This window comes from Aethalodelphis obliquidens, unplaced genomic scaffold (genome assembly GCF_003676395.1).
Source record: "Aethalodelphis obliquidens isolate GAN/ISIS:26980383/991018 unplaced genomic scaffold, ASM367639v1 scaffold5, whole genome shotgun sequence".
NCBI classification, from domain to species: domain Eukaryota; kingdom Metazoa; phylum Chordata; class Mammalia; order Artiodactyla; family Delphinidae; genus Aethalodelphis; species Aethalodelphis obliquidens.
Genome location: NW_020837949.1, coordinates 6313209 through 6337438, shown reverse-complemented (window position 1 = coordinate 6337438; position 24230 = coordinate 6313209). Strand labels below are relative to the sequence as shown.

The window sequence follows — 24230 nt, the reverse complement described above, 5'->3', positions numbered from 1 at the left end:
CTTTCTTTCTTTCTTTCTTTCTTTCTTTCTTTCTTTCTTTCTTTCTTTCTTTCTTTCTTTCTTTCTTTCTTCTTTCTTTTCAACCTCTGATTTACTATCTGTGATTACTTTCCTCTTGCCTCAAGCACTCTTTACAAATTCTCTTAGTGAGGTTGTGCTGGTGGCAAGAACTCTCAGTCTTTGTTGTCAATGTAGTTTTGAGAAGCAGACTTTAAGTTCTCCAGGGCTGGTGAAATATCCTCAGAGTGACAGCTAGCTGCTGTGCTCCACTTGCCCACCTTCACTTAGTTCCGCGTCTGAGAAAGGTTATTTTCTTGCCTGCTCACCTGTGCTTTTAAGAAAATGTGTGTAATATTTTTCAGTATTGTTAGTTGATTTCAGTGGGAGGATTAGTGATCTAGATATCTGAAAGAGAAGTTGATTTTTATGTTCGGTTAGTCTTTTCCTGGTTTTGTTTCCTGTGTGTATGGCTCCCTGTGGGGTTATTTTTGCTGTTTATCGTTGTCTCTTTCAACTGTCTCTCATATCGCAGTTTTTCGTCAAACAGCAGCTCTCCCTGACTGCCTCTTCGTAGTTTGGAATAAATCATTAGAAAACCTGGAAGTTCCACGTCTGAGTGAGGGTGCCGACTGCAGGCTTCACCTGAGGTGACCGCAGGACAGGCTGTTATGTAGAGGGAATGCAAAATGCCAGAATGCAGAGGATTTTCTCTGGAGATGCTCTAACCTTTAGGGGAGATTCCTTCAATTACCCACTCGGGAAGAGGGACCTTTAAGTGTGAGGTTCTGAGTGAGGGGGAAGTGAGGAGATGACTGGATCGTGTGTCTCATACTCACTTCTTCCACGAATGCCCTGCTTTCAGCCCTACAGCCCCATCCCCTTGGAGCGGAAATTTCTGAAGCCCACCTCCCCGAGGTGCTTCCGTCAACGTCCGCGGGCACCTCAGGACAGCCTCTCTGGGGCCATGTTGGCCGTGGGTGTTCTGCTCCGATGCATCCTTCCAGAAATCTGTTGAAACCTCTTGACTCTGATACTTATACTCCTAATTGTCTATGGCATCCTGGTTTTTATTAGGGTTTGCAGAAAGAGAACGTCTGTGGTCGATAATTGATCTCAGTTCATTATCCAGAAAGCTTGGCATATGGCCAGTTTGCTATCTGGACGCTGAAATCCCTGATCTCCTGTTAAATAGAAGTAAAATGTAATGAGAGAGAATGAGCAACATTTACATATTTATATTTACACAGAATTATTTGTGGCCATTTACAACTCGGAAATAGAGAAATTCTAAGACAAATTTCAAGTTGCTATTACTTCCAAATGGGCAATGATAAAAAATTGACTTGTTAAGTTTTCTTTATAAAGTTTAGGCTTTTAAAGTGTAGTGAAATAACTGAGGACATGGAAAGGAGACGTGACCCATAGGCCAGAGCCCCTCTGCAAGGCAAGGGGCTGGCACCCCTCGGCAAACCGAGGGCGGGCGAATAAGCCAGGACTGCAGGCAGTCCTGGATACTCTGGGCACTGATCCATGAAATGACCTCAGTATAATCAGAACACAAGGAAACGTCCTTGTGCTACTTTAGTATAATCAGAACAATGGGAACACACGGAGATGTCCTTGTGCCGCTTCTGAGCTCAAGGACGCGTAGCATGGCATGTCTTCAAGAAAGCCCACTGTTGCTTGTATAATCAATAGAAGCATATGTTGCTGCTTTGGCATTTCTGGAATGTTAAGAAAACAAGTCTTAAGATGTAAACATAGATAATGCTTAAATAAAAGCTACCACAGCAGGACAGACGGCGCTGTTTTGCCTGAGCGAGAGGCAGCCCTCTACTGCTGTGCTTCGGCACAGTTCATCTCGAGTGATGAGGTTGCTTTCGGAAACCCTGTCATAAGATAAACTGCAACATTTGGCGCCCGAACAGGGACCTGAAGGTAAGTAATCGCGTGATGGCGGGACCGAAGGGGAAATTGGTCCGCTCAGAGCGAAACCTTCGGCAACAGTAGAGTAACTGAAATGGGGAATTCCCATTCAGTAGAATTTCAATACATTAAACTCCTGAAACAGTTATTACGGAGTTCAGGAGTGAAAGTGAAACCAGAATCTTTTGATGAATTGATGAATTGTTTGCGCTGGTACGTAAATATTGTTACTGGTTTCAACCTACTAGTCATAACCAGTTGAGTTTAAAAGTTTGGAAACAGGTTATGCGAACCTTAAGAAGAGCTCATCAGCATGGAGACCTTATATCTGTCCGTGTTTGGGCTCTCTGTAAATTAATTTCCCTTGCCCTGGAACCATTACAATCTGAAACTGAAAGTAAATATGGGGCGCGTCCTCAGCGTCCGAATCCTGCTCCCGATCACTGCTGCTTTTCGTACTCTGCCCCGTGAGTCTCCTATAGAGGACCTTCCTCCGCCTACTCCTCCCCTTGTGTCCGAGACAGGAGAGGATTTTTCAGATTCCAGTGATGAAGGGGCTTTTTCTGATGATGATAAAGGTTAGGAGCAAGCTAGCAAACAAAATGAAATGCCACTTTCTCAACAGAATGAGATTTCTGATATACTTTCAAAGTTGGAAAATTTGATGGCTAAATTGGAAGAAAATAAAAACAATGCTACTGAACCCCAACATGTAACTAAAACAGGGAAAGATTATACTGGGCTTGGATATCCAAATTCAGGATAGGGGCCACTGCTCGAAAATTTGCATTACCATTAGAATGGTTGAAGGATACCCCTATATGGACAGAGCAGTGGCCCTTAACTCAAGAAAAATTACAAGCATTACACCAATTAGTACAAGAACAATTAATAGCAGGACATATTGAAGTATCCACTAGCCCTTGGAATTCACCTGTTTTTATAATCAAGAAAAAATCAGGAAAATGGAGAATGTTGACAGATTTACGAAAAATTAATGAGATTATTCAACCAATGGGGGCATTACAATCTGGAATTCCATCTGCTGCAATGCTCCCTCGCAATTGGGAACTTATGATTATAGATTTGAAAGACTGTTTCTTTTACTATACCATTACAACCTCAAGACTGTGAAAGATTTGCATTTACTGTACCAGCCTTAAATCAAGAACATGCAGCTCAGAGATTTCAATGGAAAGTTCTCCCTCAGGGGATGTTAAATAGTCCAACTATGTGCCAATTTTTTGTTAATCAGCCTTTGGAGGAATTACGTCACATGTATCCTGAGGCACGTAGTCTCCATTATATGGATGACATTCTATTTGCTCATCCCCATCAGCAAACACCACAGCAGATGTTACAACAAGCAGAGTTGAAATTTAAAGAATGGGGTTTACAGACAGCTCCTGAAAAAATTCAAAAATGTGCTCCCTGGCAATAGCTTGGACAAATTGTAACCAATACTCAGATTATTCCTCAGAAAGTACAAATTAGACGAGATTCTCTTGTAACATTAAATGATTTTCAAAAATTACTAGGAGATATTAATTGGTTACATCCTAGCCTAGGAATTCCTACTTAAAAGTTACAAAATTTATTTCACACCTTGGAAGGCGATCCAGCATTGAATAGTCACCGTGGACTTTCTCCCCAGGCGGAACAAGAACTTAAATGGATAGAAAAACATATACATGATGCACAGTTGGATCGGATTGAATCTCTGGATCATTTAGGACTTACTGTATTTCATACTCCTCATTCCCCTACTGGATTACTACAACAACACAGTAATCTCATCAATTGGATATTTTTAGCTCATAAAGCTCAAAAAACATTACAATCTTATGTACAAAAAATAGCTGATGTTATTATTAAAGGTAGGTTACGATTAAGACAATTATGTGGTCAGGACCCACATAAACTTATAATCCCTTTTTCAAACAAAAAAATACAAACTCTTTTTCAGCTGGAGGATAACTGGCAAATGGCCTGTGCTCATTATATAGACAAAATACATAATCATTATCCTTCTGATAAACGTTTACAATTTTTAAAAAAAGACTAATCAGATTTTGACAAAAATAGTTCAATCAGATCCTGTTATAGGACCAACCTTTTTTACTGATGCCAATAAAACAGGAAGAGCAGGATATGCTAACAGTCATGATCAAAAGGTATTACAATCTCCATATGTTTCAGTTCAAAAAGCACAACTATTTGCTGTAATACTATTGTTACAAGATTATCCAATTGCTCTTCATATAATTACAGACTCACAGTATGTGGAATTTACAGTTAAAAATATTGAGACCGCTTTTATCCCAAATGATGGATCAGAACTGCACTCTTTATTTTTGCAACTCCAACAGATACTTAGACTACGTACTGCACCACTTTATATTACTCATACTCGTGCTCATACTCATTTACCCGGCCCATTGGTAGCTGGAAATGATTTTATTGATACTTTAGTGGGTACTGTACAAATAGCTACAGCAGAACATCACAGATATCATACTAATGCCAGAGGATTGAAAAATAAATTTAATCTTACATGGAAACAAGCAAAAATTATTCTCCGTACATGCCCGCAATGTGCTGCCATTAATCAACCTTGTTTGAATATTGGAGTTAACCCTAAAGGCTTATCTGCTAATGCTATCTGACAAATGGATGTAACTCAATATCCTGGTTTTGGAAAGTTAAAATATATTCATCATTCTGTAGATACCTACTCTCATTTTTCATGGGCAACTCCATTATCTTCTGAAAAAGCTGATGCTGTAGTAACTCATTTATTAGAAGCTTTTGCTGTTATGGAAATTCCCGACAACATAAAAACCGATAATGCTTCTACATATCTTTCTCAAAAATGTCAAACCTTTTTTGCGACACATAATATACAGCACGTTACAGGTATCCCAGGAAACAGTACGGGACAAGCAGCGGTTTTCAGCTTTATTGAATTTTAATTTGCATAAAATAAAATTCATGCATTTTTTTCCAGTAGATTCAATAATCAGTTAAACAATATTTCTAAGCTTGGTATTGATGTATATATGTGAGCTTATATATGACCCTGTAATGAGCTTATATATGTGTATACACATTGCAACGAGTATTCATTTTATTTACTTATTATTTACTTATTTATTTACTTATTTTTACCTTTTGATCCCTTTCACCCACTTCTCCCACTTCCACCTTCAGCCCCCGCCTCTCGCAACCACCATGCTGTTCTCTGTGTCTATGAGCCTGGCTTTTACTTTGTCTAGATTCCACATATAAATGAGTTTGTACACTATTTGTCTTTCTGTCTGATTTATTTCACTTAGCCTAATGCCCTGAGATCTATCCATGCTGTCACAAATGGCATGATTTTCTTCTTTCTTGTGGCTGAATACTATTTGTGTGTGTGTGTGTATCTCCTTTATTCTTCCAACCATCAGTGGACACCTAGGTTGTCTCCATATCTTAACTATTGTAAATAATGCTGCAATGAACATCAGGGTGCAGATATCTCTACTAGTTAGTGTTTTCATTTTCTTTGGATAAATACCCAGACGTGAGATGGCTGGATCGTATGAAGTTCTATTTTTAATTTTTTTGAGGAACCTCCATTTGGTTTTCCACAGTGGCTGCCCCAATTTATATTCCTACTGACATGCATGAGGTTCCCTTTTCTCCACATCCTCACAACACTTGTTATTTCTTGGCTTTTTGATGTAGTCATCCTAACAGGTGTGAGTTCATATCTCATTGTGTTTTCTTTTAATTGGAGTATAGTTAGTGGACACTATTATATAAGTTACAGGTGTACAATATAGTGATTCACAATATGTAAAGGTTATACTCCATTTATAGTTATTGTAAAATACTGGCTATAGTCCCTGTTTTGTACAATGTATCCTTATATCTCATTTTATACCTACTAGTTTGTACCTTTTAGTCCCCTACCTCTATATTGCCCCTCTCCCCACTGGTAACCACTAGTTTGTTCTCTGTATCTGTGAGTCTGCTTCTTTTTTGTTCTATTCACTAGTTTGTTGTAGTTTTTAGAGTCCACATATAAGTGATATTACACAGTATTTGTCTTTCTCTCTCTGACTTATTTCACTTGCATAATACCCTCCAAGTCCATCCATGTTCTTGCAAATGGCAAATTTTCTCTCTTTTTATGGCTCAGTAGTATCGCGTTGTGTCTATATATATACCACATTTTCTTAATCCATTCATCTGTTGATGGACACTTAGGTAGCGTTCATGTCTCGACAACTGTAGATAATGCTGCCGTGAACATCGGGGTGCATGTATCTTTTCAAATTAGTGCTTTTGTTTTTGTTTTGTTTTTTCAGATATATACCCAGGAGTGGAATTGTGGGGTCACATGGTACTTCTATTTTTAGTGTTGAGGGGCCTCCATACTGTTTTCCACAATGGCTGCACCAAGTTACGTACAGGAGGGGTCCCTTTTCCCCACATCTTCACCAACTTCTGTAATTTGTGTTCTTTTTGATGATAGCCATTCTGACAGGTGTGAGGTGATCTCTCATTGTGGTTTTGATTTGCATTTCCCTGGTGATTAACGATGTTGACTATCTTCTCATGTGCCTGTTGGCTATCTGTTTGTCTGCTTTGGGAAACTGTGTATTCAGGTCTTCTGCCTGTTTTTAAATCAAGTTGTTTGTTTTTGATGTCGAGTTGTATGAGCTGCTTCTATATTTTGAACATTAGCCCCTTATGTGTCATATCATTTGCAAATATTTTCTCCCATTCTCTAGGTTGTGTTTTTGTTTTGTTGATGGTTTCCTTTGCTGTGCAAAAGCTTTGAAGTTTAATTAGGTCCCATTTGCTTACTTTTGCTTTTATACTATGTCCTCTGCTTTAGGAGACAGATGCAAAAAAATATAGCTGCGATTTCTGTCAAGAGGGTTCTGCTTATGTCTTCCTCTAGGGATTATATGATATCCAGTCTTACATTTAGGTCTTTAACACAATTTGAGTTTCTTTTTGGATATGGTGTTGGAAAATGTCCTTATGTCACTCTTTTACATGTAGCTGTTTAATTTTCCCAGCACCACTTATTGAAGAGAACGTCTTTTCCCCATTGTATATTCTTGCCTCCTTTGACCATATGTGCATGGGTTTATTTCTGGGCTCTCTGTTCTGTTTCATTAATCTATGTGTCTGTTTTTGTGCCAATACCATATTGTTTTCATTACTGTAGCTTTTTAAATAGTATAGTTTGAAGTCAGGGAGTGTAATTCCTCCAGAACTGTCTTTCTCAAGATTGTTTTGGCTGGACTTCCCTGGTGGTGCAGTGGTTAAGAATCCGCCTGCCAAGGCAGGGGAAATGGGGCGTAGCCCCTGCTTGCTGCAACTAGAGAAAGCCCGCACGCAGCAACAAAGACCCAATGCAGCCAAAAATAAATAAAGAGAAATAAATAAAGGAATTTAAAAAAAAGATTGTTTCCACTTCTCTGGGTCTTTTGTGTTTCCATACACATTTTAAAATTATTTGTTCTAGTTCTGTAAAAAATGCCGTTGACATTTTGATAGGGATTGCATTGAATCTGTAGATTGCCTTGGGTAGTACAGTCATTTTAACAATCTTAATTCTTCCAATCCAAGAACACAGTATTATCTTCCATTCTGTTTGTGTCATCTTTAATTTCTTTCATCAGTGTCTTATAGTTTTCAGAGTACAGGTATTTTATCTCCTTACGTAGGTTTATTCCTAGGTAGTTCATTCTTTTTGATGCAGTGGTAAATGGGATTGTGTTCTCAATTTCTCTTTTTGATAGTTCATTGCTAGTGTATAGAAATGCAACAGATTTCTGTGTATTAGTTATGTATCCTGCAATTTTACTGAATTCATTGATGAGCTCTAATAGTTTTCTGGTGGCGTCTTTAAGATTTTCTATGTATGGTATCATGTCATCTGCAAACAGTGACAGTTTTACTTCTTCCTGTCTGATTTGGATTCCTTTTATTTCTTTTTCTTCTCTGATTCCTGTGGCTAGGACTTCAAAAATTATGTTGAATAAAAGTGGTGAAGGTGGGCATCTTTGTCTTGTTCCTGATCGTAGAGGAAATGCTTTCAGCTTTTCACTGTTGAGTATGATGTTAGCTGTGGGTTTGTCATATATGGCCTTCATTTTGTTGAAGTATGTTTCCTCTATGTCCACTTTCTGGAGACTTTTTATTACGAATGGATGTTGAATTTTATCAAAAGCTTTTTCTGCATCTATTGAGATGATCGTATGATTTGTATTCTTCAGTTTGTTAATGTGGTATATCACACGATTGATTTGCAGATGTTGAAAAATTCTTGCATCCTGGGATAAATCCCACTTGATCATGGTGTATGATCCTTTTAATGTATTGTTAGATTTGGTTTGCTAATATTTTGTTGAGGATTTTTGCATCTATTTTCATCAGTGATATTGGCCTGTGGTTTTCTGTTTTGTGATATCTTTGTCTGGTTTTGGTATCAGGGTGATGCTGGCCTCATAGAATGAGTTTGGGGGTGTTCCTCCCTCTGCAGTTTTTTGAAACAGTTGAGAAGGAGAGCTGTCAACTCTTTCATAAACGTTTGGTAGAATTCACTTGTGAAGCTGTCTGGTCCTGGACTTTTGTTTGTTGGGAGTCGTTTAATAACTCCTTCAGTTTCATTACTGGTTATTGGTCTGTTCATATTTTCTATTTCTTCCTGGTTCAGTCTTTGGAGATTGTACCTTTCTAAGAATTTTTCCATTTCTTCTCTCTTGTTCATTTTATTGGCATATATTGTTGTTCATAGTAGTCTCTTATAACCCTTTGTAACCTTTTATATTTCTGTGGTGTCAGTTGTAACTTCTCCTTTTTCATGTCTGATTTTATTGATTTGGGCCCTCTCCCTTTTTTTCTTGATGATTCTGGCTAAAGGTTTATCAATTTTTTTTATCTTTTCAAAGAACCATTGTTTAGTTTCATTGATCTACTCTATAGTTTTTTAAGTCTATTTTATTTCTGCTCTAATATTTATGATTTCTTTTCTTCTCCTAACTTTACGTCTTGTTTATTCTTCTTTCTTTAATTCCCTTAGTTGTGAGGTGAACTTGTTTATTTGTGATTTTTCTTGTTTCCTAAGGTGAGCTTGCATCATTATAAACTTCCCTCTTAGAACTGCTTTTGCTGTGTCTCATAGGTTTGGGATTGCCATATTTTCATTTTCATTTGTCTCTAGGTATTCTTTTCATTTCCTCTTTGATTTCTTCAGTGATCTATTGGTTTTTAGTAGACTATCATTTAGCCTCCACGTATTTGAGTTTTTTAGTTTCTTTTCTTGTAGTTGATTTCTAGTCTCATAGCATTGTGGTCAGAAATGATGCTTGATATGATTTCAGTTTTCTTAAATTTACCAGGGCTTGTTTTGTGGCCTAGCATGTGATCTAACCTAGGGAATGTTCCATGTGCACTTGAAAAGAATGTGTATTCTGTGGCTTTTGGATGGAACGCTTTCTATATGTCATTGAGTTCATCTGGTCTAATGTGTCATTTAAGGCCAGTGTTTCCTCATTGATTTTCTGTCTGGATGACTTGTCCATTGATATAAGTGGGGGATTAAAGTCCCCTACTATTATTGTGTTACTATCAATTTCTTCCTTTATGTCATTAATATTTGCTTCATGTATTTAGGTGCTACTATGTTGGGTCCATGTATATTTACAATAATTTTTCTTCTTCTTGGATCAATCCCTTGATCATTATGTATTGTCCTTCTTTGTCTCTTGTAAGAGTCTTTAAAGTCTATTTAAGCTGATATAAGTATTGCCACTCTGACTTTCTGTTGATTTCCCTTTGTGTGGAATGACTTTTTCCATCCCCTCACTTTCTTTTCTTTTTTTTTAATTGGTGTATAGTTGTTTTACAATGTTGTGTTAGTTTCTACAGTACAGCAAAGTGGAGTTCCCTGTGCTATACAGCAGGTTCTTATTAGTTATCTATTTTATACATATTAGTGTATATATGTCAATCCCAATCTTCCAATTCATGCCCCCCCTCCCGCTTTCGCCCCTGAGTTTACATACATTTGTTCTCTACATCCGTGTCTCCATCTCTGCCTTGCATACCAGTTCATCAGTACCATTTTTCTAGATCCCACATATATGCCTTAATATACGAAATTTGTTTTACTCTTTCTGACTTACTTCACTCTGTATGACAGTCTCTAGGTCCATCCACGTCTCTACAAATGACACAATTTCGTTCCTTTTTATGGCTGAATAATACTCCATTGCATATATGTACCACATCTTCTTTATCCATTCGTTTGTCGATGGACATTTGGGTTGCTTCCGTGACCTGGCTATTGTAAATAGTGTTGCAATGTATATTGGGGTGCATGCGTCTTATTGAATTATGGTTTCTCAGGGTATATGCCCAGTAGTGGGATTGCTGGGTCATATGGTAATTCTATTTGTAGTTTTTTAGGGAACCTCCATACTGTTCTCCATAGTGACTGTATCAATTTACATTCCCACCAACAGTGCAAGAGGTTTCCCTTTTCTCCACACCCTCTCCAGCATTTATTGTTTGTACATTTTCTGATGATGCCCATTCTAACTGGTCTGAGGTGATACCTCATTGTGGTTTTGATTTGCATTTCTCTGATAATTAGTGATGTTGAGCAGCTTTTCATGTGCCTCTTGGCCACTTGTATGTCTTCTTTGGAGAAAGACATTAAGGTCTTTAGGTCTTTATTTAGGTCTTCTGCCCATTTTTGAATTTGGTTTGTTGATATTGAGCTTCATGAGCCGTTTATATATTTTGGAGATTAATCCTTTGCCCATTGTGTCATTTGCAAATATTTTCTCCCATTCTGAGAGTTGTCTTTTTGTCTTGTTTATAGTTTCCTTTGCTGTGCAAAAGCTTTTAAGTTTCATTAGGTCCCCTTTCTTTATTATTGTTTTTATTTCCATTAGTCTAGGAGGTGGCTCAAAAAAGATCTTGCTGTGATTTACGTCAAAGAGTGTTCTTCCTACGTTTTCCTCTAAGAGTTTTATAGTGTCCAGTCTTACATTTAGGTCTTTAATCCATTTTGAGTTTATTTTTGTGTATGGTGTTAGGGAGTGTTCTAATTTCATTCTTTTACATGTAGCTGTCCAGTTTTCCCAGCACCACTTATTGAAGAGACTGTCTTTTCTCCATTGTATATCCTTGCCCCCTTTGTCATAGATTAGTTGAGCACAGGTGTGTGGGTTTATCTCTGGGCTTTCTATCCTGTTCCATTGATCTATATTTCTGTTTTGTGCCAGTACCATGTGGTCTTGTTTCTTGTAGCTTTATAGTCTGAAGTCTGATGTCAGGGAGTCAGATTCCTCCAGCTCCGTTTTTTCTTTTTTTTTCCCCTCAAGATTACTTTGACTCTTTGGGTTCTTTTGTGTTTCCATACAAATTTTAAGATTTTTGGTTCTAGTTCTGTAAAAAATGCCGTTGGTAATTTGATTGGGATTGCATTGAATACATAGATTGCTTTGGGTAGTATAGTCATTTTCACAATATTGATTCTTCCAATCCAAGAACATGGTATATCTCTCCATCTGTGTCGTCTTTCACTTCTTTCATCGGTGTCTTATTGCTCTCTAAGTAGAGGTCTTTTACCTCCTTAGGTAGGTTTACTCCTCGGTATTTTATACTTTTTGTTGCAGTGGTGAATGGGATTGTCTCCTTGATTTGTCTTTCTGATCTTTTGTTTTTAGTGTATAGGAATGCAGGAGATTTCTGTGTATTCATTTTGAATCCTGAAACTTTACCAAATTCATTGATGAGCTCTAGTAGTTTTCAGGTGGCACCTTTAGGATATTCTATGTATAGTATCACGTCATCTGCCAACAGTGACAGTTTTACTTCTTTTCCAATTTGTATTCCTTTTCTTTCTTTTTCTTCTCTGATTGTATTGGCTAGGACTTCCAAAACTATGTAGAATAATAGTGGCAATAGTGGGCATCCTTGTCTTGTGCCTGATCTGAGAGGAAATGCTTTCAATTTTTCACCATTGAGAATGATGTTTGCTGTGGGTTTGTTGTATATGGCCTTTATTATGTTGAGGTAGGTTCCCTCTCTGCCCACTTTCTGGAGAGTTTTTATCATAAATGGATGTTGAATTTTCTCAAAAGCTTTTTCCGCACTTATTGAGTTGATCATATGGTTTTATTCTTCAGTTTGTCAGTGTGGTGTATCACATTGATTTATTTGCGGATATGGAAAAATCCTTGCATCCTGAGGTATATCCCACTTGATCATGGTGTATAATGCTTTCAATCTATTGTTAGCTTTGGTTTGCTAATATTTTGTTGAGGATTTTTGCCTCTATTTTCATCAGTGATATTGACCTGTAGTTTTCTGTTTTGTGATATCTTTGTCTGGTTTTGGTATCAGGGTGATGGTGGCCTTGTAGAATGAGTTTGGGGGTGTTCCTCCCTCTGCAATTTTTTGGAAGAGCTTGAGAAGGATAGGTGTTAGCTTTTCTCTAAATGTTTGATAAAGTTCACCTGTGAAGCCATCTGGTCCTGCACTTCTATTTGCTGGAAGATTTTAAATCACAGTTTCAATTTCATTACTTGTGATTGGTCTGTTCATATTTTCTATTTCTTCCTGGTTCAGTCTTGGAAGGTTATAGTTTTCTAAGAATTTGTCCATTTCTTCCAGGTTGTCCATTTTATTGGCATAGAGTTGCTTATAATAATCTCTTATGATGCTTTGTATTTCTGCGGTGTCTGTTGTAACTTCTCCTTTTTCATTTCTAATTTTATTGATTTGAGTCCTCTCCCTCTTTTCTTGATGAATCTGGCTAAAGGTTTATAAATTTTGTTTATCTTCTCAAAGACCAGGTTTTAGTTTCATTGATCTTTGCTACTGTTTTCTTTCTTTCTGTTTCATTTATTTCTGCTCTGATCTTTATGGTTTCCTTCCTTCAACTAACGTTGGGTTTTGTTTGTTCTTCTTTCTGTAGTCCCTTTAGGTGTAAGGTTAGATTGTTTATTTGATATTTTTCTTGTTTCTTGAAGTAGGACTGTATTGCTAGAAACTTCCCTCTTAGAACTGCTTTTGCTGAATCCCATAGGTTTTGGATTGTCATGTTTGCATTGTCATTTGTCTCTAGGTATTTTTTCATTTCCTCTTTGTTTTCTTCAGTGATCTCTTGGTTATTTAGTAGCATACTGTTTAGTTTCCATGTGTTTGTGTTTTTTATGTTTCTTTTTTCCCTGTAATTTATTTCTCATTTCATAGTGTTGTGGTCAGAAAGGATGCTTGACACAATTTCAGTTTTCTTAAATTTACTGAGACTTCATATGTGACCCAAGATGTGATCTATCCTGGAGAATGTTCCATGTGCACTTGAGAAGAAAGTGTAATCTGCTGTTTTCTGATGGAATGTCCTAGAAATGTCAATTAAATCTATCTGGTCTATTTTGTCATTTAAAGCTTGTGTTTCCTTATTAATTTTCTGTTTGAGTGATCTGTCCATTGGTGTAAGTGGGGTGTTAAAGTCCCCCACTATTATTGTGTTACTGTCAATTTTCTCTTGTATAGCTGTTAGCATTTGCCTTATGTATTGAGGTGCTCCTATGTTGGGTGCATATATATTTATAATTGTTATATCTTCTTCTTGGATTGATCCCTTGATCATTGTGTAGTGTCCTTCCTTGTCTCTTGTAACAGTCTTTATTTCAAAGTCTATTTTATCTGATATGAGTATTGCTACTCTAGCTTTCTTTTGATTTCCATTTGCATGGAGTATCTTTTTCCATCCCCTCACTTTCAGTCTGTATGTGTCCCTAGGTCTGAAGTGGGTCTCTTGTAGACAGCATATATAGGGGTCTTGTTTTTGTATCCATTCATCCAGTCTGTGTCTTTTGGTTGGAGCATTTAATCCATTCATATTTAAGGTAATTATCAATATGTATGTTCCTATTACCATTTTCTTAATTGTTTTGGGTTTGTTTTTGTAGGTCCTCTCCTTCACTTAGAGAAGTTCCTTTAGCATTTGCTATAGAGCTGGTTTGGTGGTGCTGAATTCTCTTAGCTTTTGCTTGTCTGTAAAGCTTCTGATTTCTCCTTCAAATCTGAATGAGATCCTCACTGGGTAGAGTATTCTTGGTTGTAGTTTCTTCCTGTTGATGAACTTTAAATATATCGTGCCACTCCCTTCTGGCTTGCAGAGTTTCTGCTGACAAATCAGCTGTTAACCTTATGGGAGTTCCCTTGTGTGTTGTCATCTTTCCCTTGTTGCTTTTAATAATTTTTCTTTATCTTTAATTTTTGTCAATTTGGTGACTAAGTGTCTCTGAGTGTTTCTCCTTGTGTTCATCCTGCCTGGGACTCTCTGTGCTTCCTGGACTTGGCTAGCTATTTCCTCTCCCATGTTAAGGAACTTTTCAATGATAATCTTCAAATATTTTCTTGGATCCTTTCTCTGTGTCTTCTCCTTCCAGGACCCCTATAATGTGAATGTTGGCATGTTTAATATTGTTCCAGAGGTCTCTTAGGCCGTCTTCATTTCTTTCCTTTCTTTGTTCTTTATTCTGTTCTGCAGCAGTGATTTCCACCATTCTGTCTTCCAGGTCATTTATCCGTTCTTCTGCCTCAGTTATTCTGCTACTGATTCCTTCTAGTGTACTTTTCATTTCAGTTATTGTATTGTTCATCTCTGTTTGTTTGTTCTTTAATTCTCCTATGTCTTTGTTGAACATTTCTTGCATCTTCTCATTCCTTGCCTCCATTCTTTTTCTGAGGTCCTTGATCATCTTCACTATCATTATTCTGAATTCTTTGTCTGGAAGGTTGCCTATCTCCACTTCATTTAGTTGTTTTCCTGGGGTTTTATCTTGTTCCTTCATCTGGGACATAGTCCTCTGCCTCTTCATCTTGTCTGTATCTCTGTGAATGTGGTTTTTGTTCCACAGGCTGGCAGATTGTAGTTCTTCTTGCTTCTGTTGTCTGCCCTTTGGTGGATGAGTCTATCTAAGAGGCTTATGCAAGCTTCCTGATGGGAAGGACTCCATCCCCTCACTTTCAGTTGGTGTGTGTCCTTATATCTGACATGAGTCTCTTGTAGACAGTATATATATGGGTCTTATTTTTGTATCCATTCAGCCACTCTGTGTCTTTTGATGGGAGCATTGAGTGCATTTACATTTTAGGTAATTATTGATATGTATGTTCTGACTGCCATTTTTTTAATTGTTTGTGTGTTGTTTTTGTAGGTGTTTTTATAAATTTCTTTTGCTTTTGTCTCTTCTCTTGTGATCTGATTACGATCTTTAGTGTTATGTTTGGATTCCTTTTTCTTTTTTCTCTTTTCCTTTTACCGTGTGTGTGTGTGTGTGTGTGTGTGTGTGTGTGTATCTATAATAGATATTTGGTTTGTGGTTACCATGAGGTGTATATATATATATATATATGATTGTTTTAAGTTGCTGATCTCTTAATTTCCAACGCATTTTTAAATCCCTGCTTTTGCACTCTCCTCCTCTCATTACTGTTTTTGACATCATATTTGACATCTAATTGCTTTGTGTGTCCCTTAAGTGCTTACTGTGGATATAAATTATTTTACCGCTCTTCTCTTTTAACCTTCCCACGAGCTTCGTGCGTAGATGATTTCCCACCTTTATGTTTGCCTTTACCAATGAGCATTTTCTGTTTCGTAATTTTCTGGTTTCCAGTGGTGGCTTTTCCTTTTTCTCCTAGAGAAGTTCCTTTAACATGTGTTATAAAGCTGGTTTGGTGGTGCTGAACTCTTTTCCCTTTTGCGTGTCTGTAAAGCTTTTGATCTCTCCATTAAATCTGAACCAGAACCTTGCTGTGTAGATTCTTTGTAGGTTTTTCTGGCCCCGTTGGCTGCCAGGCCCTGGCTTGTGCTCTGGCTGCTGGCCTGCTGCTGGGTGGGGCTGGCATTCGGTGCAGCTGGCTGTGGGACCTGTGGTGCTCCAGGGCTGGTGCTGGCCCACTGGTGGGTGGGCCCAGGTTTGGGGTGGCTGCCTGAGTGTGCAGGGCTGGTGCCAGTTTCCTGGTGAGTGGCATTGAGTCCTCTCATGGCTGGCTGTTTGGCTTGGGAGGCTCTGGGACTGGTGCCAATTGGCTGGTGGGCAGGTAAGCCCCTGGCAGGAATAGGCTAGAGGGAAGACTCTAAGAATGGAGAAGACTCCATTCTATGACAGGTGTCCTTGTCATAGAGTAAACTCCCCAAAACAGCTGCTGCCAGAGTCTACGTCGCTAGGGGAGTCCTCCTTGCCTCCTGCCTCTCTGGGAGGCTCTCCAGGATCAGCCAGTGAGTCTGCCCCAGGCTCCTTTGAAATTACTGCTTCTATGCTGGGTCTCAGAGCATGGAGATTTTGTCCATGCCCTTTAAGAATGGGGTCTCTGTTTCCCACAGCCTTCTTGCTCTCCCACGTGCAAGCCCCTCTGGCCGTAAAAGTCAGATATTTTGGGGGCTCGTCATTCTGGTGCAGGATCCCCCAGGCTGAGGAGCCTGAAGTGGGGCCCAGACCCCTTGCTCCTTGGGGAGAACCTTTGTAATTGTAATTATCTTCCCATTTATGTGTCACCTACCTAGGTGTATGGGCCTTGACTATACCTCTTCCTATCTGTCTTGTGGTTCCTTCTTTATATCTTTAGTTGTGAGAAATCTTTTCTACTAGTTTTTAGGTCATAATTGCTTTCTAAATAGCTGTAATTTTGGTGTGCCCATAGGAAGAGGTGAGCTCAGGGTTTTCCTACTCCACCATCTTGGCCACACTCTGAGTGGCAACTCTCTGGTTTTGACCCAGTGGTTTTTTCTCAAACTTCACAGCATGACCCATATTTCTTCCCTCCCTATAGAGTCTTTGCATGGTCTGATATGGTAGCAACTAGGCAGATGTGACTATTTAACTTTAAATTAATCAAAATGGAATAAAATTAAAAATTCAATCACACTCATCACATTTCATGAGCTCAATAGCCCATGTGGCTCAGGGCTACCAAACGGAGTCACACAAAACAATCTCATCATTGCAGGAAGTTCTGGTGCTGCTAGGTGATAAGGTGGGCAGGTCTCTTGCATGAGCAAGTTTGGACAGCTCCTCCCCTCACTTCCTCTCTCCTCTTGCTTCTTGATAGCTTAGTGTCACCTCCTGGTTTAGCATTGCTTTCAAAGTCAGAGGAGGGAGCAGGACCCAGAATTTTTTTAGGTAAGGGAATAGGGGTGTTTGTGGGGGTGGGAAGAGAGGGAGGGAAATGTGTGATTTGGTGGAGGGGGGACTTCTCTTCTGGATCTATATCTTAAAACTCCCTGCAAACTTGCTCTCAGAATATATTTCTCATTGGTTCCTGCTTCCCGTCTTTGCTGATTTTAGGCAGTAATCTGTTTTGAAGGCTGAGCTCTACAAATTGATAACTCTTTCAGCAGTCACTGCTCAGAGGATACTTGTATGAAAAAATGATTGTTTTCACCATTGATAGAATTTATAAGTAAAGTTGAAGCTTTCACGGTTTGTGTTGGCTGAGCAGACAGAATTAGCTGTGTGGGGAGCTGGTGGTGAAAAGAGCACTAGGAGATGTAAGAGGCGCAGTCAGCAGCCCCGTGTCACAAAGCCAGCACACGGTCAGGATCCAAGACTCTCTTACCTGGTTAATGATCTGCTCAGAGCTGCCCCTTTGGACCTTCCTCCTCAGGAACAGTCCCGCCGTGGACTTCACCCAGAGTTGGGGAAGGGGAACTTTTAGGAGATAGGAGGAGGGAAATACCAGCCCATGTTACTATCTACAGTTCAGGAGAATCTGGGGATGCATGGGTGCTTCTTCCTTAGGCAGTAGGAGGAGAATTCAGCCATCCAGTGTCAGTATGGAGAGAAGTTCAGACCTCTGGTTTTACATCAGATTTAGGAGAAAGAGAACAGCATTAAAGAATGCTGAAGAGAAAGTCCACAGACTGAATAGAAACACCATTCTTAATGGTGTTTAAGAAACACCCCAAACCTTTTGTTTTCCTAGTTCTGGTATCTTACTCCTTCTCCTGAAATCAATCACCAACATCAACTATGTGACCAAAGCTGATTTTTTAAAAATTCTGTGATTTCTCCTCCCAGTTTACAAGAAGCTGTTTCCTACTTCTTATTCCTAATCCACTTTCGGAGGAAGTGCCTGTCTTTCTAACAGTGTTTGAAATTTGTATTTTTTGGCTTCCTATCAGACACGCTTTCTTTAACAACTAGCATTTCAGCCTGTCCTACTTAAAATCTGATCTGCTAAGAGTTCTTCAAATGGCTTTCTCCGTTGCCCAACGTTAGTAGGTAGCAATGAAAGAAAACCTTTAAAACGTATTACCGTGTTTCAAGGATGCTAGGTGTTGTTAATAAGGAAAGGATAGGGGACTTCCCTGGCGGCACAGTGGTTAAGCATCTGCCTGCCAATGCAGGGGACACAGGTTCAATCATTGGTCCGGGAAGATCCCACACGCCATGGAGCAACTAAGCCCGTGTGTCACCACTACAAGACCTGAGCTCTAGAGCCCATGAGCCACAACTACTGAGCCCACGTGCCACAACTACCGCAGCACACGTGCCTAGAGCCTGTGCTCCGCAACAAGCAAAGCCCCTGCAGTGAGAAGCCCACGCACTGCAATGAAGAGTAGCCCCCGCTCGCCGCAACTAGAGAAAGCCCCCGCACAGCGATGAAGATCCAATGCAGCCAAAAAATAAATTAATTAAGTTTTTAAAAAATAAGGAAAGGATAATCTTTTTCACAAGCCGGATTAGGCTGGATGTAAAGCTCAATCAGAGAGAAGGCAAGAATCAGGGGGATTTGTTTTAATCAATTCATTTATTTAACAAATACTTATTGAGATCCATGCTTTGTCCAACATTGTGCTTGTCCTTAGGGAATAACGGGGCAGACAAGACACAGACGGTTCACCATCACAAAGCTTACAGTCTACGAGGAGACAGTAAAAAAATCAGACGAGCAACTTCCTATTGTGGTACGTGTGGCTAGCACTAACTCCACACCAGAGTTAACCTGTTGGTTGGTGATGGGGATGGAGAAGCCCTCTCTGGAGACATAACGGAACACTGTGGCCTCAGGGCTGAGCAGAAATGAGCTGGGCATTGGATGGGTGTGGGAGTGCTCCAGGGAGGGGGAAATATTTCCCAAAGGTCTAGGAGCTGGAGGGAGCTTAGAGGATTCAGGGGACATTGAGGAGACCAGTATGGCTCAAGTCTTTTGAAAGAGAGAGAGAGAGTAATTGATCATGCAGGGCCTTTTGGACCATTCCAAGGGTTTTCAACTATTTGAACAATAAAAAGCAAAAGGAATCCATTAGGGAATTTAAGCAAGGAAAAAAAAAATCAAATTTCAGTTTTAAAAAGCTGTCTGATTATTGAGTGGAGAAGGGATTGAAGGTGCAGTATCAGTTGGGAGCCTATTACCTTTACAGTCAAATGACAGTGGGTTGGATTAACATGGAGATGTGGAGAAATGGAGAGTTTTGCATTTTTTGGAAGTAAAATCAATAGGATTTGGTGGCAGACCGATGAGCAAGTGAGGAAGGAAGTGTTGTGGATGTGACCCCAAGATTCTGCATGAGCCATTTGGGGGTGCCGTTTACTGAAATGGGGACCAGGCTGGGGATGGAGGTCAAGGGCTCCATTTTGTCTGAGTTCTCTGTGAGATGCCCATAAAGTTGCCAACTGGACAAGTTGAATGGGATTTGACAGTTTGGAACTCTGAGAAGGGTCTAGGCTGCAGGCTACATACAAATGGCATTCAAAGCAATAATTCACTGAATAGAGTGGGCGAGGGCACCCAGAACCAGTGCCGAGGAAGGCCCTGAAGCACTTACATTTGTGTAAAGAAAAATGAACAATCTGAAAGTGAGACTGAAAACAGAGAATGGAGAAGTATTGAGAAATAGAGGAAAAGAAATCGAGTAGCAAGCATGTTTATGAAAAGAAAAAGAAACTGTTGGTTACATGAGGTTGACATTTCCAGTTTCCAGTTACTCTCCATTTACCTGAAATGACATAGTTGTTTTTCTTTATTTCCAGGAATTCAAACTACAATGGCAGCCCTTTACCCCAGCAAGTCCAGGACCAGCCATGGTGAGAGGCTGCTCGGGGCTAGGCCGGCCGGGCTTGGGGGAGGAGGGCTGGGTCTCTCCTGTCCCGTCAGTCAGCCCCCCTCTGCACAAGAGCAAAACATTTTCAACCACATTTCTTATTTTCCCTTCGTTTACTCTGCTCTCTCATTTCTCTCGACCCTCTACGCCTTCTTCTTGTGATGTAGCTAAACAGCTAAGAGGAAGAGAGTTAGAATATCCTGATTGATCCGGACTTGGTGAGGTTTCTTATGTGCTACTTCCTACAGCGTGGACACACCAGAACAGTGGGTTGTAGCCTCCCTGATTGTTTCTCTGCCCCTCTCTTCAGCCCAAGAGAGGATTGGGAAGGAGGAACGTGGATGTAATTAATTCCTCATTCAGTTCCTTAAATTCCCTGCTGCTGGTGGTCTCACTATAACCAACAAATTCAACAGACTGATCACGCCATTCCTCACATAACCTTGCTTCTACTCCCTTATCCATAGACATTGATTATATCGTTTGAGCTTCTGCTGGTTTAGCAAACCACCCCACAATTTAGGAGCCTAAAACATCAACCGTTTAGCTGGCTCTTGGTTTTCTGGGTCAGTTGGGCAGTCTTTGGGTCTGGATCAACTTGGCTAATCTCAGCCAGACTCACTCATGCATGTGTGGTAGGCTGGTGGTTCAGGATGCAACTGGATAATCTTGGGTAGCCTCATGGACATGTCTGGTAGTCAGCAAGCTCTTGGGCAGACCAGGGGGACAGGGATAACAGGCCCTTGTGTCCCTCATCTAGTAGGCTAGTCCAGGGCAGTCGTAAGGTTCCGAAAAGCAGAAAGAGAAGGCAAACTACAGTAAGTCAGCACTTTTGGAGTCTCTGCCTGATCATGTTTTCACGATCTTACCGTCCAAAGCAAGTCACGTGGCCCAGTCAGATTCAAGGGTTGGAGAAACGGACCCAGCCTCTTGATGAGAGTAGCTGCAAATCCACATTCCCGAGGCATGAGTACAGAGAGGGAATAATTCATGGCTGTGTCTGCCACCTATCGGTAGATCGCCGTCCATTTGCTGTCAACACTGGCCAGTTGTTGCAGTGTTGGCACTGGCCCTTGGGGCCTTTTTATCTCGCCAGCCATGATTTTCCTACGTCCTGTCTCTAAAGTCAACCAATGCCCTCAGGATATCCTTAGGTTGGAATCTTCCATTGTGATGCTAACTACATAATAGTCTGAACTCCCATCCACATTTTTCCGTAGGTAATCTTAGCCATCCGTATCCAGTGTTCTCAGCTTTGGGAAATTTACTTCCTTCACCCCAGGATTCTGGTTATCAAATGTGAGAAACTCTGCCTTAGGGATCCAGGGATCAACAGAAGCTTCACCATAAAGTGTGTGGGAGATGCGGATGAACTACAGATTTTGTGGAAGCCAGAGTGGGAGGTTCTGCGATTTCCCTCTTCTGTTTGATTGATATGTTTAAAAGATTATTCCACTTTACGGAATAGACTGAAAGGGCCAAAGCGGAAGTAGAGAGACCAGTTAGGAGACCACTGAGGCATGGACGGGGATGTAACTTGGGCTAGTATGATGATCTTCAAAATAGAGAGAAGCGAACGGATTTGGAGCCAAGAGAACCTGGTGATGGGTTGGATATGGAAAGAAGGGGAAAGAGAGGAGTCAAGGGTGATGCCTAGATTTTTAGCCTGAGGAACTGGGTGACTGGGGATGATAGCTCTGAAAACGAATTGGAGTTTGTAACAGTGTCTATAAGGGTGTAAGCGGGATAATGTATGGATTGTCTCAAAGCAGAAATAGGTAGTTATAACACAGGATTCCTCACGCAGGAATCAGTCTTACATTCAAGGGCCGGCTGGCAGGGTCTGTCTTCTCGGGAAAACAGCCTCTCAAACGTGATTGCCATTTCTCTTCCCGCCGGTCCTGGGTCTATGCCTAACAAATCGGGCAGACTTTGACTTTATAGACACGTTAAAGAGATATGCAGAGACCTGCTGAATACAAACACGGAAAAAGCTATCAGATGACTTGGTATGTTACTTAAGGTTTCAGTTGCTGTGCTCTGCTGCTCTGATTATTAACTTTGAACTTTCCTAGGAAGTAAAATACGCAACGTCAATTTTGTGTTACTTCCTATGTTATCTTATGAAGAACAGCTACCAGTAGCAGCTCAGAGTTCTCTTCTTAACCATTTTGTTTCCTCCTCTGTGGGCTACTTACCTACACAAGGTCACAGTAAGAAGCTCAGGGGGGATGCTGAAAAGTACCTGGGCAGTCCCCAAAGACTGCAAGAGGAACACGAGCCCAGAGGGCTTTCTATAGACATCCCTTGAGTGCGGAGGACCCTAGCAGGCAACAGAGAAGGGCACCAGTGGGCAGGAGCCTTGCAGGGGAGACGGTTGAAGTTCCTTCTAACACTACGGCTTTTGTTTCCTGTTGTGCCAGGGCTTGGAAACCAAGACCCCAGAGATTCACAACTGAGACTCGTCTTAGTGGGTAAGACTGGGGCAGGAAAAAGTGCAACAGGAAACAGCATCCTCGGAAAGAAAGTGTTTCCTTCGGGCTTTTCTGCAGTATCCATCACCAGGTCCTGTAAGAAAGGAGACAGCACCTGGAACGGGAGGGAAGTCGTCGTTGTGGATACGCCAGGCATCTTTGACACAGAGGTACAGGATGCTGACACTTGCAAGGAGATTGCTCGCTGCATGGCCCTGACCTCCCCAGGGCCTCATGCTCTCCTCCTCGTCATCCCACTGGGCCGGTACACACCGGAAGAGCAGAGAGCCACGGAAAAGGTCCTGGAAATGTTTGGAGAGAGAGCTAGGAAACACATGATTCTCTTATTCACCCGGAAAGATGACTTGGAAGGCACCGATTTCCGTGATTACTTAAAGGAAGCTCCAGAAGTCATTCGAGAGCTGATGGACAAGTTCGGAGACCGCTACTGTGTGTTCAACAACAGGGCGACGGGAGCTGAGCAGGAGGACCAGAGGCAGCAGCTGCTGGTCCTAGTTCAGCGCGTGGTCGCAGAGTGCAAAGGCAGGTGCTTCACGAACAACATGTATCAAAAGGTCGAGGTGGAGATTCAGAAACAAATCCTAGTGATACAAGAAAATTACAGAGCAGAGCTAGAGAGACAGAAAGCGCAGTTAAGACAGGAGTACGAAGAGAAAATCAGAATGCTGGAGGATGAACTAGAACAGCAAAAGCAAGAGATGCAAATGAGGAGGCAGTTGGCAGAAAGGGAGGCTTTCTGTGCTGCAAGGCAGCAAAATGCCAGACACGAAGTTGAGAATCAGAGCGGGATACTTGAATTCATCTTAGCCCTGTTGAAGATTGTTTCTTTTGTTTTCTCTCTGTTTAAGGATTAAACATTAAGATCCAACTTCATGAAAATGTGTCTGTACTTCCTGCATATTTTCAGCTGGCCCTGCCCCATGTAAGTCAGAGCATTCTCGTTTTTCTGTCTCTCAGACTCTCAGGACTAAGGAGAGTAAAGCTCACTGCTGGGAATTGGTATATGTCGATTGATTTAACAGGGGAGGGACAAACTCTCAATCTGTGAAACTCCAAAGCACAACGTATTGATGCTCCCTAATTGTGAATTCTTTCTCAGAGACACAGAGAGAAGGAATGCAGGAGACCAAAGAAAATGACCCCAAGCTTTCTCTGTTTATCCCTAGTAAATGTTTCTCCTCTGGATTCTTTCTAGATTGGTAGGTAATCTCCCCCTGTGGTTTCGTCTCACTTGTTTTACCCTCAGAATCACAGTGATCATCTTAACCTTATAGTTTATGAGAAAGATCAATTCTTTGCATTAGTTAAGCTTATAGATGGAGATGTTTATAGAATTCTTTGTAGATGAATGGAAATTTGTTTACTTACAATTTTACAGAAGGACTCAATTGTTCCTTATCATCTGCCCATTGACGAACAGAGTTGTCTGGAAGATAGATCTTTCAGAACTCAACTATGTGAAATGCGAGAAAGAGTGAAAGATAGAGATTCAACAGATAAGAGAACAATGTTTGGTATATTCAGATGTATCTGTAGAAACTCTTTGACCAACACCAACCAATTTGCTGTATAACCAGTTCTCTCCTTTTCTTGGGAAACTAACTGCTGTCCCACCCAGTTGAATTGTTTGCTTATTGTTATTATAATAAAACTTTTCTGTTCTCTCA

General features: G+C 40.5%; 1 protein-coding gene across 2 annotated transcripts; it reads left to right on the top strand.

Moving 5' to 3' along the window:
* The first annotated feature begins 1679 nt into the window (after positions 1–1679).
* GIMAP4 (GTPase, IMAP family member 4) lies at positions 1680–24230 on the top strand. 2 transcript variants are annotated; one of them, XM_027101529.1, is made up of 4 exons: positions 1680–1938; positions 18833–18931; positions 19998–20051; positions 22492–24230. In XM_027101529.1, exons 3-4 carry the CDS (start codon positions 20012–20014, stop codon positions 23415–23417), a joined length of 966 nt encoding a protein of 321 aa, XP_026957330.1. In that variant the 5' UTR covers positions 1680–1938; positions 18833–18931; positions 19998–20011; the 3' UTR covers positions 23418–24230. The 2 variants fall into 2 exon arrangements, with proteins under 2 accessions (XP_026957330.1, XP_026957331.1); XM_027101530.1 differs by lacking the exon at positions 1680–1938 and adding an exon at positions 17081–17144.